Source organism: Sinocyclocheilus anshuiensis, unplaced genomic scaffold, assembly GCF_001515605.1.
Source record: "Sinocyclocheilus anshuiensis isolate Anshui unplaced genomic scaffold, SAMN03320099.WGS_v1.1 scaffold1763, whole genome shotgun sequence".
Classification (NCBI taxonomy): domain Eukaryota; kingdom Metazoa; phylum Chordata; class Actinopteri; order Cypriniformes; family Cyprinidae; genus Sinocyclocheilus; species Sinocyclocheilus anshuiensis.
In genome coordinates this window covers 201289-218866 of record NW_015549683.1, presented here as the reverse complement: position 1 = coordinate 218866, position 17578 = coordinate 201289, and the positions used below count along the sequence as shown (strand labels likewise).

The 17578-nt window shown below is 36.3% G+C and overlaps 1 protein-coding gene across 2 annotated transcripts in view; it reads left to right on the top strand.

Annotated features, from left to right (window-relative positions):
* The window catches only part of LOC107660426 (E3 ubiquitin-protein ligase NEURL1B-like), a 72732-nt gene that overhangs the window by 51568 nt on the left and 3586 nt on the right, over nt 1-17578 (top strand). The window contains exons 1-3 of one of the 2 annotated variants that reach the window (XM_016449725.1): nt 3246-3455; nt 11997-12563; nt 15892-16608. In XM_016449725.1, the coding sequence (XP_016305211.1) occupies nt 3425-3455; nt 11997-12563; nt 15892-16608 (1315 nt within the window). In that variant the 5' untranslated portion in view covers nt 3246-3424. Of the gene's footprint in view, nt 1-3245; nt 3456-11996; nt 12564-15891; nt 16609-17578 lie in introns of those variants that run through there. The other variant, XM_016449724.1, reaches the window with a different exon arrangement.

The window sequence follows — 17578 nt, the reverse complement described above, 5'->3', positions numbered from 1 at the left end:
AGTGCATTTATTGATTTATTTACTGTATATTGCTGCTGCCACACAGATCTAAAATAAACATGCAATTTATTTCTCAGCTGTTTACCTTCACAGACATAACCGACTGTTTTTTGTAACTCGTGTTTTTTACGTAAACTTGTGTGTGAATGAGAACTTAGTTTAGTACTCACATGCTGTGACAGCCGCTTTCTGTCCGTGTGCTTCGGATGTGTGCCCTCAGAAAACCGTATATCAGAAGTTTAAACTCATATGGTTTAAAACGCATGATTTCAGTGCGATAAATATGATAATCAGAACCAAAACATGTTTTTAGCAGGTAAGAGCTGTAATGGCGCAGCTCTATTCTGGAAAAGGGGGCGGGGAGCAGCAGCTCATTTGCATTTAAAGAGACAGGCCCGAAAAACAGTGCGTTTCTGCTTCCACTCAAAATAGGCATTTTCAAAATTATATAATAAATGATCTGTAGGGTATTTTGAGCTGAAATTTCACAGACACATTCTGGGGACACCAGAGAACTATATTACATATTGTAAAAAGGGGCATAATATGTCTCCTTTAAACTTTAAAAATGTTGTATTGACATCTTTCCATGGTTGAAATAAAATATGTTCTGATGTTCATCCATGTTTGTTTCGTGCTTTAAGTAAATATGAAAAGACGATTGGTTTATGTGCTGCTTGAATTGTGGAAATATTTGCTATGTGGAAATAGGTGCTATGTTTAGGCATTGATAGTTGATATATAGCTATATAATCGCACTATCAATGCCTAAACATAGCACCTAACTAATTTGAGGTGGTCAGGTGGTACAAGTTGTAGCTCTCAGAAAAATCCCAATTCGCAAGTTGTAATTACAAGTTCTACAAGGACATGAACGCTTATAACAAGTTTGTATCTCGTAATATCAGTAATTACAATATGGCATGAATGCACCTTTAAATACCAGATTAGGGTAATCACATGACGAAAACAACCAATGACAAAACGAAACTACTAAACAAGATAACAACCAAAGAAAACCAAAGAAATCATGACATATAAATCAAAGGAACCACAAGATCACACGAGGGGAACTTCAAAATTAAAAGACCTCAACAGAACCCAAAACAGCTGTAACAGTATTTTTTAGGGGGAAAAAAAAGTTATGGTAATGGTAATGACAATAAACATTGTGAATAATAAGAATTAAAAAATCGGGTAGGCAACACAATGAAAGAAATGTTAAATATCCTGACAATAATCTTCATTTATTATTTTTAATCTTCCCACTAATTGTAATTTTATATATTTATTTATTTATTATGTAATTTCACATAATATATTATTTGTTTTATATTTGCAACAGGAGCTGATGGCAAGCATCCCATTGCAAGATATCATTCTATCCCAAACAAAGAGCTTTTATTCATGTGATGCTTGTTTACAGTGCAAATAGTCTCCGCCTCAAACATTCTTCCTGTGTTAACCACAGTTATTGCCACTTTTCCTTTTGAATCCATTACAAGCACTTCAGAAGAATTTCATTGTGCATTGGCCCTGCCTTAGTTTATATATACTGTGCATAACAGGAGGGTCACCATTTCTATCTGGTACAGAGGAATAAATTGATATAAATATATTAAAATGCACTTTACCAAGAATTTGCTACAGTTATATTACAATATAATGGCTTTAATATGAAAGTATATTGCAAGATTGCTTTGTTATATGAGTATATCTAAAACCATTATTATTCTTGAAAATAGCTAAGCATTTAATGCATTAATCATCCCACTGAAGGTCTTTGACGTCCACAAGTGCACTTTTTTGTCCTAAGTGGACTACGTCATAACATTCTTACCATATCAACTGTAGGTAAAACTTTCTGGGTATCTTGAAATTAATTTATATGCATGAATATGGAGTGACCATGGGCCTTGTTACTGTCTGAATGGTCACACTAGGTGACAAACAACCTCTCTTGAGAAGATCTGGGGCAGATTTAATAGCCGTTGGCCCGCGGCCGGCAATCATGGGCTAGGTCTGTTTGGACAAGGCTCCTCAGAGACAGCTACAGCTCACAAGACAGGAAGCAGCTTGCATGGATCCCAGCGGTCAAGGTTGTGAGGAGATAGGATGGGGGTTGGGGTAGAGAGGGGACTTCCTCGTAAGGGGTTTGTGTCATTTTCAAAAAATACCCACAACTATGCTGCAGTCATGAAACATTTAGGTACTAATCTGTTTTTCATATTTTTTTAATGTATTTTAAGTGCTTTAATATCTGCTGGCCTGTTTGCTATTGTATGTTGAAAAATGCAAAGTTTATATTACATTGGAATATCAATTTCTGGAGAAAAAGGGAATGATAAAAAACAAACACATTTAATTTAGAGCCAGGTAATATGTATTAAATAAGCTGTATTTCAAAAATAACTGATATCTAGTAAGATTTCATTTTTAACCTTCTCAAGGCTTATATAGCTAATATAATAATAATGAAATTAGCATGACCCACAAATCCAGATATTTATTTCATTCAAATGAGTTGAGTTAGATAGACCACACTTATAAAAAAAAAAGTACCATGACAGTAGGCTACTATGATTTTTGGACATGTCCAATCAAAGGTAGTACCATGTTCGGTGACTTTCCTTGGAGTATAATGTTAATTTCTTTAAATATAATAAACATCAGTACCAATATGTGTAATATTATTTTGTTGCGTTGTGTCGAGGCTCAATAAGAGGAACGCGTTTTGCCATGGTGTCGCGTCTCGCGCCATGTGCGTTGCGTTTTAAGACAGGGTATGAAGTTAAAAATAATTCCATTTTAAAAAAGACTCGCGTGACCAGCTGTTCTTGAACACAAAAACGCGTCATGTGTGATTGTTCTCTACAAGCTGGAACGCACACAGGACGCATTTGTGATATGTACACATGCGCCGTTGAGTTGCGTCTAGCTGTTTTTATCAGGGTTTTGCACCACCAGCGTTGCGTTTTAAGACGTGTGTCAAGTTAAAAATAGTTTAGCTTTTAAAACGCTTCTTGCGCTCTCCTCGTTAACTGTTACATTTTGTCGCGAGCTTTTTTTAAACGCAAGGCTTTACGAATCGACGTGCGCGCTTACAGTGCATCCAGTTTTGTTTATTATAACGACAGCGTTGTAGTTGGTCGCGTCGTGTCCAGTGTAGATGCAGATGGGTTGGTTGTAGGATGATCAGGCGTGGGGAGGGTTTGGCTGGCCAATGCGCCAATAGATGCCAATGGCTTGAAAAGCCGCTTCTGTGTGCATGATAGTATGAAGACGCTGCAAGTCTCAGACGCGTAGAGATTTCACAGAGCTGCGATTCCGAAAATATTCCGTATATCTGATAATAAATGGACAGACCAGGAGCAGAAGCATTCGCGATCCACTTATCACCAAGGGAGAGCAATTATTGGAAATAATGGGGAATACAACACCCAAACCACTAATAGGTAGGAGATGGCTTGGTTGGCCGTTGGTTGATATGTCTGATATGACAGAAATCAGAAGCATTTTTGTATGCTTTAATGTGGATAGAGATGTGTAATGTCTTGATTTCTTGTGCAAATATAAGCATGTATACTAGCTTCTGAACTATATTGGGATGACAGTGCGCGCTGCGTAGGAGTGAGAAGATGATGGGTGATGTTCAAGTTATTCACAGACCCTGCAAATGTGTCATTGCTTAAAGCGGTCTAATTCATTAAGCATAACATCACCCTTTATGTTTTAAGTTTTTTCTCCTCTTTTTTTTCCTCCTCTCATGAATGTTATTCACCTTCTTGTTTAGATATTTCTTATTTGTCTGTATTTAAACGTTAAACAAAGATGATTATGTTCTCTAGTAACAGATGGATTATTTATTATTCTGTATTAAAGAGACCACAAGAGTTGATGTTGATGATAAACTGTACAGTTGTGCAGAAGATGAGAATTCCCCCATCCATGAGAAAAGCTCTGTTTCTTTCTGCTGAATTCTAATATGTTCTACACTCTCCTCCATCACCTAGATTGAATGTACACAGTGTCCCTCAAGCATACCTTATGAACACACAGTTTCCATTTAAAGCCTAGCTTTTTCCTACTAGATCAATTTAAGTTCAAATAATTGCTTTTAATTGCATCTAGATACCTAAAGTGAGCTTTATCTGTATGTGGTTAAAGTATATGCTCAGTCAAAGGTCTGAGGGCACATTGACAATTTGGAAGATATTTTTATCTAGGAAATAAACTCTAAAGTCTGAGAGTTTTGACCATTTCAAAAACAAAGGTAATTTTTTTTAGGTAAATTGAATAAAGAAATATTTCAGATTATAGTTCAATAATCAAATAAGAAAATTAGTGACATTGAACATGTGAAGTGCTTTGTGAGACTGTAAGATGTTCTTGCTCCATTAAAGCACAAGATGGTAATTGTCAAACCAAATGTTAAGGCATCCAACATTTGTGTTAATTTCTCACTCATCTTGTTGTGCAGATAATATAATTTGTAATTAAAATGTTGTATCAGTAAATGAATAAAAAATAATTTTCATGAACGGTCTCAGAATTTTGGACTTTGCTGTAGGAAATTTTGACACTGACCTGACCATAAATAGGTTTAATGAGATATGTAATTGGCCGATTCTACACTATCAGTAAAGTTAATCACATGGCACATGACCAGCACATAAAAGCTCACAGTGTGCATGTATACCAAAAGGTTAGGAATGACTCACAATGTGTTTCATTGGCACTGCTGGAGTTCTGCTGTTCATTGACCCCAAACGAATATTCACAAATAAAGCTCTATCTGGTATCCATTATTTCTCATTGTGTGCTCAGTCCCCACCCTCTTGTAAGTTCTGCTTAGAGCTCTCTGAACTATGATACTGGAACGCTGAAGAACTTTTGCACCCCCACACAACAATGAGCTGTATGTTGACTATAAAATGGGTACATATTGATGAATGATTTACTTATAGTCAAACGTGAACTTGTGTCTTAAATATGATTGAATGTATGGCTTGGCATGCCATACAAAGCTGATTTCCAGTTCCAATATTAGATGCTGTTGCCTGACTGGCTGAATCATATTGGTATTTGTGTACATATCTTAGAAAATGAAAGACAGGAAATTCAAGATTTAACTTTCAGACAGTTTACCCAGCATGGATCACTCATCTGTAAAATCTGAGGCCTGATTTGACTGTACCAGAGTTAGCATATAAAATATTTAAAACTTAAATCCAGAGTAACTTTTTGGCTTTTCAGTCAAAAAATTATTTGTATATATATATATCTTACATAAGATTTATGAGATGGTGCAGTTGTAATCGAGCTAATGTAAAGTTGTACAATTTGGCTTGAAAATAGTACAAGCTATGTACATCTATACACACACAAAAATTAACCCATATGCCGTTCTGTCATACTAATTTGTAGCAAGAGATGGCTGTTGTAGGCATTCAGTTTTTAAATTTTTTGAAACTTCATTCTTAACATTTATCACAGTATTCTTATATTAATTATGCATGATGCTAATTTGTTTTGCAACGCAAACTAAAAGTCAAGCGATATGTTTTTAAAATAAATGTTTAGGTCGGAGCCAATAGTCTTGTGGCAAGCGCTTTGACATAACTGTGCATCCTAGTTTGTGCTCATTTTTCGTATCCTGTTCCCCTCTATCTATCCATCTAGAGATAGTTAAGGTCAATGAATCAGCCTTAACTTGATGATTCATTGACCTAACGTATCTGTTTGGCTGCATTGACAAACTGCAACATGAAATCCACACTCAATGGAAAAACGTGTCTCCACCTACATTTTTTTTAACCTATACATACAATTTACAGCAGTTTCCAGCTGAAAAGACACTAGCCATTAGGTGGTAGTGACTTTGTCTGTGCCAAAAAATGTTTTCAGTAGATTTTCAAAAAGTTTGCATTGCCTGAGAAAACATGAAAGACGTGAGGCGAGCAGTTCTCAGACAGTTTTTCTTGCGCATGAAATCACACGCTAGCAAACCAATGAGAACACAGAACAATAATGACGATTCACAGCAAATAGAGTGTAGGCACCAAAGCTGCTGTAGATCCACTCACTCCAACCCCTACATAACTGGTACAGATTTGCAGAAAATTACAGCTGTTTGGGAAAAAAAGAATTTAAGGCCAGTTACATATGTATTGCCAACAAGCTTCTTATGCAAGCTTTATGTTGCGCCTCAGATGATAAGGGAATTCATAGTAATGTTAATATTTAGCAAGTCAGTTTAGCCACATGGCTTGGGTAATGCACGCCCCTCATATGTACTAATTAGTGCTGTCAAACCATTAAAATTTTTAATCTAATTTTAATATAATATATGATGTTGATTAATCAAATTCATTGCAAACTAATCGCACATAAATTTGGGCTGAGGAATTACTCCCCAAAAGATCATTTAAAGTCATAATTGTGTTCAATGAGAAAAGAATAGAAGTTACAAAAGTAGTTTTAAAAATAAGTATTTTGTTTCAACATAGAACTTACACATAAACATTTAAGGCTACAATGTGGCCATGACATTGTTTTTTGAAGCTGCTTCTGAAGTGGCATTTAAATAGGATAGAATGGGGGAAGATACTTTCAAACTGTAACATATTTAGATAAAAGATTAACGTGCACAATGATAATGATGAATCAGCCAAAGTGTATTTATAGGAAATAAATAGAAACATTTGCTAATATGGTTGTTTAAACACAAAATGTAAAATAATATAAAATATATAGTTCAGTCATGAAACTCTAAATGGTGCAGGCTGACGGATTGTTAACGTAACTGATGATATTCAGAGAGTTAAACGACTTGGCACAAGCTGATTGGTTCATGCTGCATATGTAGCCAATGAGCTTAGTGCCTTGCATTTATATGGCTGGCTAGCATTCACTTGAGATTTCCTGCACCACGCTTTCAGAGTTTCTCTGAAACCCTCCACCTTCCCCAGCTCCACCTGTATTGATCTGCTATGGGTTATTTTATATGCTATTTGTGCAGCAGCAATACGTCTTAAATACTCACACCGTATCGCCATATGCATTGGCAGTAGCAAGTTCCTGTACTTGCTTGCAGCAGCAGCAATAATCTACAACTACAGCAGTTACCAACAGCAGCAGCAATTCAGCAGCAGCGTAGCAGATCTATTCCGCCAAGACCAAATACATTAACATTGTCATATCCATCACCATGCTAAAATCTTCCAAGAGTTGTCATGATTGAAGTAACATTTATATATTTTTAAAGGGGCATTCATGTAAATACTAAAATAAATAAACTATTTTATTTAAAATTTTATTTAGATGATTTTGTTGTATAATTGAATAACCAGTGACAAAGCAGAAAGATTCATCTGAAATGTAAAATTATTCTATGACTTGTATACAAGCATAAGAATATTTACAGATTTAATTGTCCATATTTTTTTAATTGAATATATGTCATAATATCAACACTATGAATGCAAATGTAATGATTTCACTAAGTTAAACTATAGGTTTTAATGAAAGCAAAGAAAGTCTGAAATAATTAATGGAAATGTTAAATAAACCCAAAATTACAATTAGCATTACATTACATTAGAAATAATAACACTAATAACAACATGCCACTTGGGGCCTTCTGTGTCAATTAATTTTTACTTCACAAATCTAAAAACATTGTGTCCACATTTCCCTCATTAACAAATAGACACAAAAACTTTGACAAATGTTGATATTCAGATGAAATGACAAAATAAAAAATTGCATAGCTTACTCGTAGATTACTGGTTTTAAAACGCATTGTTTTTTTTGTTTTTTTTTTATATTGAAAATTGAATATTGCAGTATGTAATTTATTTTTAAAGAAATATAGTCTAAATATGAAGACCAGTAGGTGGCGGCAACTCATTGTCTTAAGTCAGTCATTCATTCAACTGGTCTGTTCAAACAGGTTTTTTTATTCAGAAGCAAGTGACTATATGAATAGTTCTTTATGAATAGGTCACTGAACCATTGGCTTACTCAGTTTGTTCAAAAACGTGGATTGAGTTAGTAACGAAACAGCAGTGTTTCGTTACTAACTCAATCCACGTTTTTGGAAACACAGCTGTGTGTTTCTTGGAAATCCACAACAGTTCTGTTGTGGTTTTGTTTAGAAGCATTTTCTTTGGCGAAATTGAGCAAAAACAGACAATACTTGACAAAATTGTATTAAAAATGTAACACGATATTAACTAACTAATTAATTTAACTGTTGTATAAAATCAACATCACAATATCACATCGCACAGTCATCACGTATCATGTTTGTCAGCAACTGCATGCAATGCATTAATGTGTTAAATCGACAGCCCTACTAATATATGTATCACAAAACCTGCTTCATATGTAGGGCTTTTCCAAGCGGCAACCTCCCGCTCTCTCTCGTGATGCCAACAAATGTTTACAGCCTGGTACAAAAAATTATTTTGGTCTATATAGCTAATTTTGCCCTTCATGACAACTGTGAGGGGGGTGAATTCTTTTATAAATCATTCGTTTAAATTATGTTAAGCCTTAAAGTTCTGAATAATTAAGGGCGTGGCCACTTGAGTGACAGGTGGATTGCCGCGGCTGTCACCACCGTCGAGCTCGGTGGGCGTGGTTTCAGCAACCAGCTCCCGCCTTTTTGCCCATTTTCGATTATCCGGGAGTGACGCGCTGCCAAGATGGCAACGGCCGGCTCTGCCCACTTTGAGCTTCAAAAACCTCTTCAGGAACCTACGGGTGACGTCACGGACACTACTATGTTTTTATACAGTCTATGGGCTTTTCTGATGTAGTAAACTTGCTCTGTAGCCCATCCTCTGCATCACACTTGTGATGCAGAGCTTGAAACACTAGTAACAATCCATTGAGCACAAAAACTCATAAAAGACAGCTAAAATGGCATGTTTACATAAGTTTTTCTCTTACGTTTGATTTTGTTAAAGGAACACGCCACTATTTTTGAAAATAGAGTTAAACAGTTGAGTTTTACCGTTTTCGAATCCATTCAGCCGAACTCCGGGTTTGGCGGTAGCACTTTTAGCTGCAGCTTAGCATAGATCATTGAATCTGATTAGACCGTTAGCATCTCGCTCAAAAATGACCAAAGAGTTTCGATATTTTTCCTATTTAAAACTTGACTCTTCTGTAGTTACATCGTGTACTAAGACCGACGGAAAATGAAAAGTTGCGATTTTCTAGGCCGATATGGCTAGGAACTATACTCTCATTCCGGCGTAATAATCAAGGAACTTTGCTGCCGTACCATGGGTGCAGCAGGCGCAATGATATTACGCAGCGCCTGAAAATAGTCCCCAGCTAGGTAACTTCTAATAAGCCTATTTTCAGGCATTGCGTAATACACAGACACATTTCACATTTAACACATTTCCAACTGTTGAAAAATGTGCCTATTTTCAAAAATAGTGGCGTGTTCCTTTAACAGGTTAGGTTTAGTATAGGGCTCAGTGTAGGTAGTACATTATTTTCAAACATGATAAAGCATTTACCTTTTAGCGTCATTTGCTGGACGTTTCATTTACATGATAAATATAGCAACCAACATAATAAAATGTTGTCAGATTCACATTCATCTGTTTCGGATAAAACTGAATATGCTTTTAGCGCCACTCACAGATATTTCACTTTGAAAGTGTTATGAAATGTGCAAGAAGAAAAACAATATAATTTTGAGGAAATGTAGGTAGGGGCATGTTTTTCCACTGAATGAAGAATAAGGATTGGCAATGTGGGATTTATTAATTTGGGGTATTATTTATGCAATTCAAATCATTATGAAGGTTTTTCACTCCTTTTTCATTTAAAAATAATCTTTATCTCGGTCTTCAAATCTTTTGTCATTTCCACTGTATGGCAGAAGGCCTGTGATATACTGTTTGTTTGTAACACTTATAGCATAGACAGAGCTATAGACTCTCATGTGTGTGCTAGGAGATAGGAGTCAAGGGACTGGACAGTGGCATTGTCATTAACCACAGCTCGGATTGGATAGTGTAGGCCTATATTTGGAAGCCACGAAAACCACGCTTTGCTTCACAAGTGGCGTTTATGGCTCTCATCTCTCCTAAGCCTATACACAAATCAGTGGAAAGCTCTTTTAATCAAAGCCTGTGAGAAGGTGACTGTTGTATTTTATGACTCTGCCTTAGATCTATTGATGAAAAACACTTAAAACCTGCCATATTAGCCCATCCACAAACTGCAGTTTAATGCAGTTTATCGCTATGGCATGTAAAGTGGAAGGTGAGACTAAATGGAAAGTAGTTATATACTTCTATATTTTTATGTGTATTCTATGTCACACCCACAAAGTTGTCTTTTCTGTCAAGAAACATGAGGCATGTAATGTCTTTTTTGCGACATCTTTGTTAAATGCAGTGCTTATATTTTACTGAAAGACAATGAAAATCATAATCATAATGACAGTGTGCTGCGTACATCCTCAATTTTCATGAAGAATTCCAATAACTGTGACATACCCTCACGAAATACAACAACAGATGCTACAAATGTTTCATTGGTTTGTTATATGGCAGTGTTATGTCTTAAATGAATTTAGATATAATGCTTAACTTGGTAAATGTGGCATGGGACATTTCACTGTTTGTACATATAGATTAGAGCTAATCAGTTCAGGCAGAGTTAAAAGGTTCTTCTGTACAACTACTTCAATGAAATATATGTATGTGTAGGTGTGTGTATTATATATATATATATATATGGACCACAAAACCAGTCATAAGTCACATGGGTATATTTGTAGCAATAGCTAACAATACATTGTTATGGGTCAAAATTATCGATTTTTCTTTTATGCCAAAAATTATTAGGATATATAGTAAAGATCATGTTCCATTAATATATTTTGTAAATTTCCTACCATAAATATATAAAAACTTAATTTTTGATTAGTAATATGCATTGCTAAGAACTTAATTTGGACAAATTTAAAGGCGATTTTCTCAATATTTTCATTTTTTTGCACCCTCAGATTCCAGATTTTCAAATAGTTGTATCTCAGCCAAATATTGTCCTATCCTATAACAAACCATACATCAATGGAAAAAGTATGCATAAAGGAAATATAAAGGATATGCATAATTGTCATGAAAATATATTGTCACCGTGCAAAAAAATCTTTATGCTTCTAAAATTATCTTAATTTTCTTTATGTAAAACATAACTTCCTGTTCTTCTGATTTTAGTCTGAAATATAGGCTAACCCACACATTTATTTGAAAGATTCATCAAATGTCATTATTAGGCACAGATTTAACTTAGATTAAGTATTTGAGTTTGCACTTGTAAAGTGCTATGTAAGACACATCCAGTTTTTGTTCTACTTTGATTCAAAAGTATGTGCAGTCATCATTATACTCCTTAGTGTTGCTGTATTGTTTCCTGGAATAGTGCCCTTGAGAGATGCCTATAGTGAAAACCAGTGCACTTATACATTTCACTACATAGACTTAACAACAATAGAATAAAGGTTATAGAATGGGATCCAAAAGTTTCATGCCACTAGTACAAATGGTCTTATTTATTATTGCATTGTCTTTTCAAACTATAATTTCGGTAATTTGAGTGTAAAAGTTTAATTTAAAAAGGAATTAGAATTATGGAGTTTCTAAGTGATTTTTCAGAATGCTACAACTGTTTATTCCTAGGTAAAAAAAATAAATAAAAAAAATATCTTGCATTTTCAGTATAATCTTTTAAAGCATTTATTTAATTATAATCATTTGGTAGATGTATAAAATGCTAATATTTTTTTTTGAATGATCAAATAGTATTTTATGTATTTATTGTCTATTTTATGTACTAGGTGTCTAATAAGAAATACATTTATACATATATTTATATTTGCCATTTGTGTGTATTACATTACATGTATGTTGTGGCTTTTTACCTGTTTCTAATGTGCTCTAATGCTTTCATTCAAACAGACACCAGCCTGCAGCATCGCCCAGTGGCCAGTCGGCAGTACTGCCCTGTTTCCAACAGTGGAGTGGAGCGTCGCACCTCTGCCCCTCCAATCAGTATTGATTCTCCTCGTTTTCACCCCCACGCCAAAGGCAAAAATATCCGACTGGATGCACAACTGCGCCGGGCCACCCGGAAGAGCAGTTTCTGCAATGGCATCACCTTCAGCCAGCGTCCTGTGCGTTTGTATGAGAAGGTGCGGTTGCGCCTCTCAGGTGTCCACACAGGCTGGAGCGGAGCTCTACGTTTTGGTTTCACCAGCATAGACCCTAGTGAGCTTGCCATAGCTGACATCCCCAAATATGCTTGCCCCGACCTGGTGACGCGGCCAGGATATTGGGCCAAAGCCCTGCCTGAGAGGCTGGCCATGCGGGACAATGTTGTGGCCTTCTGGGCTGACCGAAACGGCCGGGTCTTCTACAGCATCAATGATGGAGAGGCCATCCTCTTCCACTGCGGTCTAAGTGTTGGCTGCCCGCTCTGGTCTATCATAGACATCTATGGAATCACTCAAGAAATTACTTTACTGGGTAGGTGTTCAGATAATCTAACTCACTTCTGAAAATTCAGTCTTTCATCAATAATGTTGCTGAAAACATCAGCTGGTATGGGAGAATTTTAGCTATCAGTGGGTTTATTACCACACCAGTTGTACCAAAAAGTACAAAAAATGTCTATAAAATCAAACACTGACATGCATTAATATTAACATGAACTACGTAGGCCCAACAATCTGCAAAATTATTAAAGAGATTAAAGTTCCAAATACATTAAAAAAAAAGAAAAGTATAAAAGCGTTATTTTAAAAAGGTTAGATTGCCCCAAATAACACTGTGTCCATCAGCACCACTATTCAAGTGTTCATATAAAATCATTTCTGCGGGAAGGCCCCACAGATTTGTGGTATGCCACTGGTTTTCATAAACTTTTGCAGCTCTAAGTAGGTCAGAGAAGGGTCATCTGGGACATGTCACTCTGGCTGTGACACTTAAAGCTTTACTTCAAATGAAGCTAAATGTAGATTTCTTCCCTGATAGTTATAGACGGCAATGTCTAATAATAAAATATACTATATACTACTTATTTTATTATCATACTACAAAAGTAAAATAAGTAAATATGTGGGGGAAAAAAGCATTATGAATATTTTATTATTATTTATGCCGTTGTATATAAGTTGTTTTGTGAAAGGTACTAAAGTCATACTTTTTGAAAGCACTGGGTGCAAATGTCATTTAATTAACTATTTTTACACAGAACAATAGTTACCATCTAGCCACGACTATTACAAGCACATCTGTGGTAAAGTGTTGTTCAGTGTCAACCCTGGCTTTAGAACTAGCATCAGATAGTTAGATAACTGCCATTTCAAGAGCTCATTTTAACATGATTAGATTGCAGCCCTACAGCTTTGCTGGAACTACTTCTAGGAGGCCGCACAGGTGCACAGAAGGGCTGAATGTCAGAGGAATGTCTCAACTGAGGTGCTGTAATTCACTTCCCACCCAGACTGACAGCTCTGAAATGTGCCAGTCAAATGAACCTAAACAGTCTCAGAATTAGAGGAATAAATACAAACCACATGTTCAGTATACTGGACATCAGTGTCTGTTCTTAGTTACAAAAAAAATGTGTGTGTGCTAGAAGTACACTTAATGCGTAAATACTAATGAGATCACAGATTTTATAACTAAACACTAGCACTAAACATCCTAAATCTGAGAATGGGAGTCAGTAAACTGAACCTGCTTCTTGTTCTGTTTTTTTTTTTCGCGCTCCATTTCTCCATTGCTGAAGGACTTTGTTTACCTTCTGTCTGGCAAGATCATTGACCATGTTTGGTCAGGGCTGCTGCGTGTTCCTGGAGAAAGGGTCCATGCTTACCTGAAAAGCTTACCGAACCCAGATATATAGAGATGTTTTGCCTGTGTTGTCAGTTTTGTTGGCTTACAAATAAAGATTTATAGGCAGTATAAATTTATATATAGTATTTATAGGCAGTATTTATAGGAAATCATTTATTTAATTAAACATTAAGCTGGTCTATGAACCATATTAAACCATCTTAACCAGTGGTTCTCAATCTTTTTCAAGTGACGGACCACCTTAACATTAGAAAAAAAATCATGGCCCACCATGCACCCCAAAACTGGGGGAGAAAAAAAAATTCACCCAAAGTTTTAAAATTATCTTTAGTTTATGCCCTATAACCTAAAACATCCAGTCCATAATTTTGATAGTTTCATTGTAAAAATTTGATTACATTTAGTTAATGAACCATAATGACACTGGCTATTAAGTTGGAGCACAAACTTAATGTTAACACAATCATAAAATTAATTGTGATTAATATATTATTCAGTCGATTGATTTGATATTTGGTGTTTTGTCTATAATAATTCTAATGAAATCAGTTTGTTTGTTTGTTTTTTTCAGTCAACCTGCAAACCACTTCATGGACCACCAATGGTTTGCACTACAGTTTGAAAATCACTGATCGATTTTTGGCTTGCCATGTGAGCATCCTAATTTCCCAATGATTTTATGCTCAAATCAGTTTTGCAGTGGTTGTTCACAAACTTTTAAATGTGACCCATACTGCAGCTTGATTAAAGCAAAATAAGTGCATACTACAAATAAAAATCGCAAATTAATATTCATTTTTTGTTTAAACTTTGAATTTTAAATGTTTATGCTAAAATATTCTTTGAATCTCACTATAAATCAACAAATATATTTTCATATACTATTCTTCTGTGTAATACCGTATGTCAAATATATGGGTAAATCAAGTGCCCAATTTCATTGAATGTCAAGTTACATTGATGCACAAAACCGCATGAATTCCTGTTGACACTCAAATCTGGTCACACATTTACTTATGTATTACATGAAAGTGGGCCAGATGAGACTGCACTGCTTATAACAAAGAACAGAAGTTGTTCATTTTCAAGAGTCACAAGAGGGCTATGTTGAGTTCAGAATCTCTGTGAATGCAGTATTATCTGATCTGAGCTTCATATATGTTGATACATTTCAACTCATGTGAATACAGAGTATGTGACCATCCGACTGAATATGATGTATTCAGATCAAGTGTGATATAAGAAATATCTTTTTTTAAACTTTATTCTAAACATCTGCTACTTATGTAGAATAGATATATTTACAATAATTATTTACATTGGTTGCATCCGAAAGTTGAAAAATGCTATTCGGAGGTAGGAAGGCAGTAAGGCACGTCAGAATTCAATGATCGTGTGACATTCTGTCTTCTGAGATACCTTGATTTTATCAATTTTTGAAGGCAGCTCAGATGTATTCTTCGTCCTTCGCTGCCTGATATCCCACAATCCTATGCATTCGATTCCATGACAGTTGAGCTGAAAAATGAAAATAGTGTCTAAAAGACACTAAATGTGTTTTAAAACTTTTTTTTTTTTTTTAACTTTTGTTGTCATTTCTAGTGAGAAATAATTAGTATTGTAGTAATTACATTGGCATTAGGCTTAGGTTTTGATGTAAATCATTCAGCCTTTATGCTGCTTCTGAAGTCTAATCAGAACACTAGCTTAGCGCCTTACATATAATATGTTCCCTCTAAAAGAAAAGGTGGTCATTTGTCCTACTGGGAGCTATTCATTCATCATTCATTCGTCTCACCAAGGTCAATATATGAAGGGTAAATGCTTTTTCTGTAGGCAAAAACAAACATGGCAGCTTCATTACAGCTCCTGTTAGGGGGCAAACTGCAGATCCAGAGGTCGAAAAGAGTAAAAAAGGCATTGTAATTCGAGCAGAAGAAATTAAAGTGGTTATTATTTATAATGACTCACTGGTCTTCCTTTCCTCTCACAGAGAGCACATTTGCTGAGAGCGTGGGCACGAGCTGTCTGAGTAGCGCTCGACTCGGTGCCTATCTTCCCCAGAGCAACCACGACTCAGCCAACTACAGCAACAACCAGCTAGAGAGCAGCCAGGCCGCGGCAGCAAAATTTGCTACGCTACAGCTCAGCAACTACAACCAGCTCATCCCCTGCTGCTCCACTTCCTCTATACCCTCTTCATCCACCTCCTTCAATGTACAAAGGGCCGCCCCCACACCCCTTGACGCTGACCTGCATTTTCACCCAGTACGAGGCCCTGACGTGGTTCTCTCGAACGATCGCACGGTTGCATGTACACACTTCCTGGACAGCAGCAGGACGCTGATGTTCAGCGACAGGCCCGTCCGGGTGGGCGAGACGCTGTATGTGGAGGTGGGCCATCTGGGCTTGCCTTACTTTGGGGCTCTTCTCTTTGGTATGACCTCCTGTGATCCAGGCACCCTCAATGCTGGAGAGCTGCCAGCTGACCCAGAGGTGCTTCTGGACCGTAAGGAGTATTGGGTGGTCTACAGGGGTTTTCCTGTACCAGCGGCAGGCGATGTGCTCAGCTTTACCTTTCTGGCCAATGGGGAGGTGCATCATGGAGTCAACGGAGGGACACGCGGTCGTCTCCTGTGTGTCGACTCCTCTCAGGTTCTGTGGGCCTTCTTCACACTGCATGGAGCCGTGAACCGGCTCAGAATATTAGGTAGGATTTAATAAAAAGTGATGATAAACGATGATATGTGAATTGAACAAATTGTTATTGCATGATATGTATAGATGTTCTTTACACTACCAATTAAAAGTTTGGAAACATCCATTCATTTTTGTTAACTTAAGTCATCAAAATTATGAATGAACACAAATGTTGAATGATGAAAATTATGTAGTAACCTAAATCATTCAAACAAAATGCTTTTATATTTAAGCTGCTTCTTTGTCTAGATTTCAGCTTTGCTCACACTGTTCATTCTCTCAACCAACCGTTTTCTCTCAAAAGTTCATGATATCCTGAGAAATGAATTCATTTACATATTACATTTAGTTGATTGTTTTCCTATTTTTAGTGGAACTTTAGAATGAACTTGGGTTACACTTTATTTTAAGGTGTCCTTGTTACAGTGTAATTATACATTTAAATATTGAGTAATATTAATTAACTACATGAACTTACTATATGGTGAGGGTTAGGAATAGGATTAGGGTTTGGTATAATTATGTATAATTTATTGTTATTATAATAGTAAGTACATGTAACACGCCCAACAAGGACACCTTAAAGGGGTCATATGATGCGATTTAAATTTTTCCTTTCTCTTTGGAGTGTTACAAGCTCTTCAGAAGATCTGTAAAGTTGCAAAGACTAAAGTCTCAAATCCAAAGAGATATTCTTTATAAAAGTTAAGAGTCAGCCACACCTACCTAAAACGCCTCGTTCTAACATGTGCCCACATACCTACGTCACTATCTGGGAGGATTTGCATAACGCCGCCCAAATGTTCACGCAAAGAAAGAAGGCGTAACTTTTATTCTCGCTGTAGTATTGTTGTTGCCGCCGCCATGTCGTGAAGACGCTGTGTGTTTCGTTGTGAAAGCGAAACTACTTTGTTTGGCCTTCCAAAAGAGGACGATATCTGCTTCGTCATGCCTGGAGCTGATCCGTGCTGGTTGCTGAG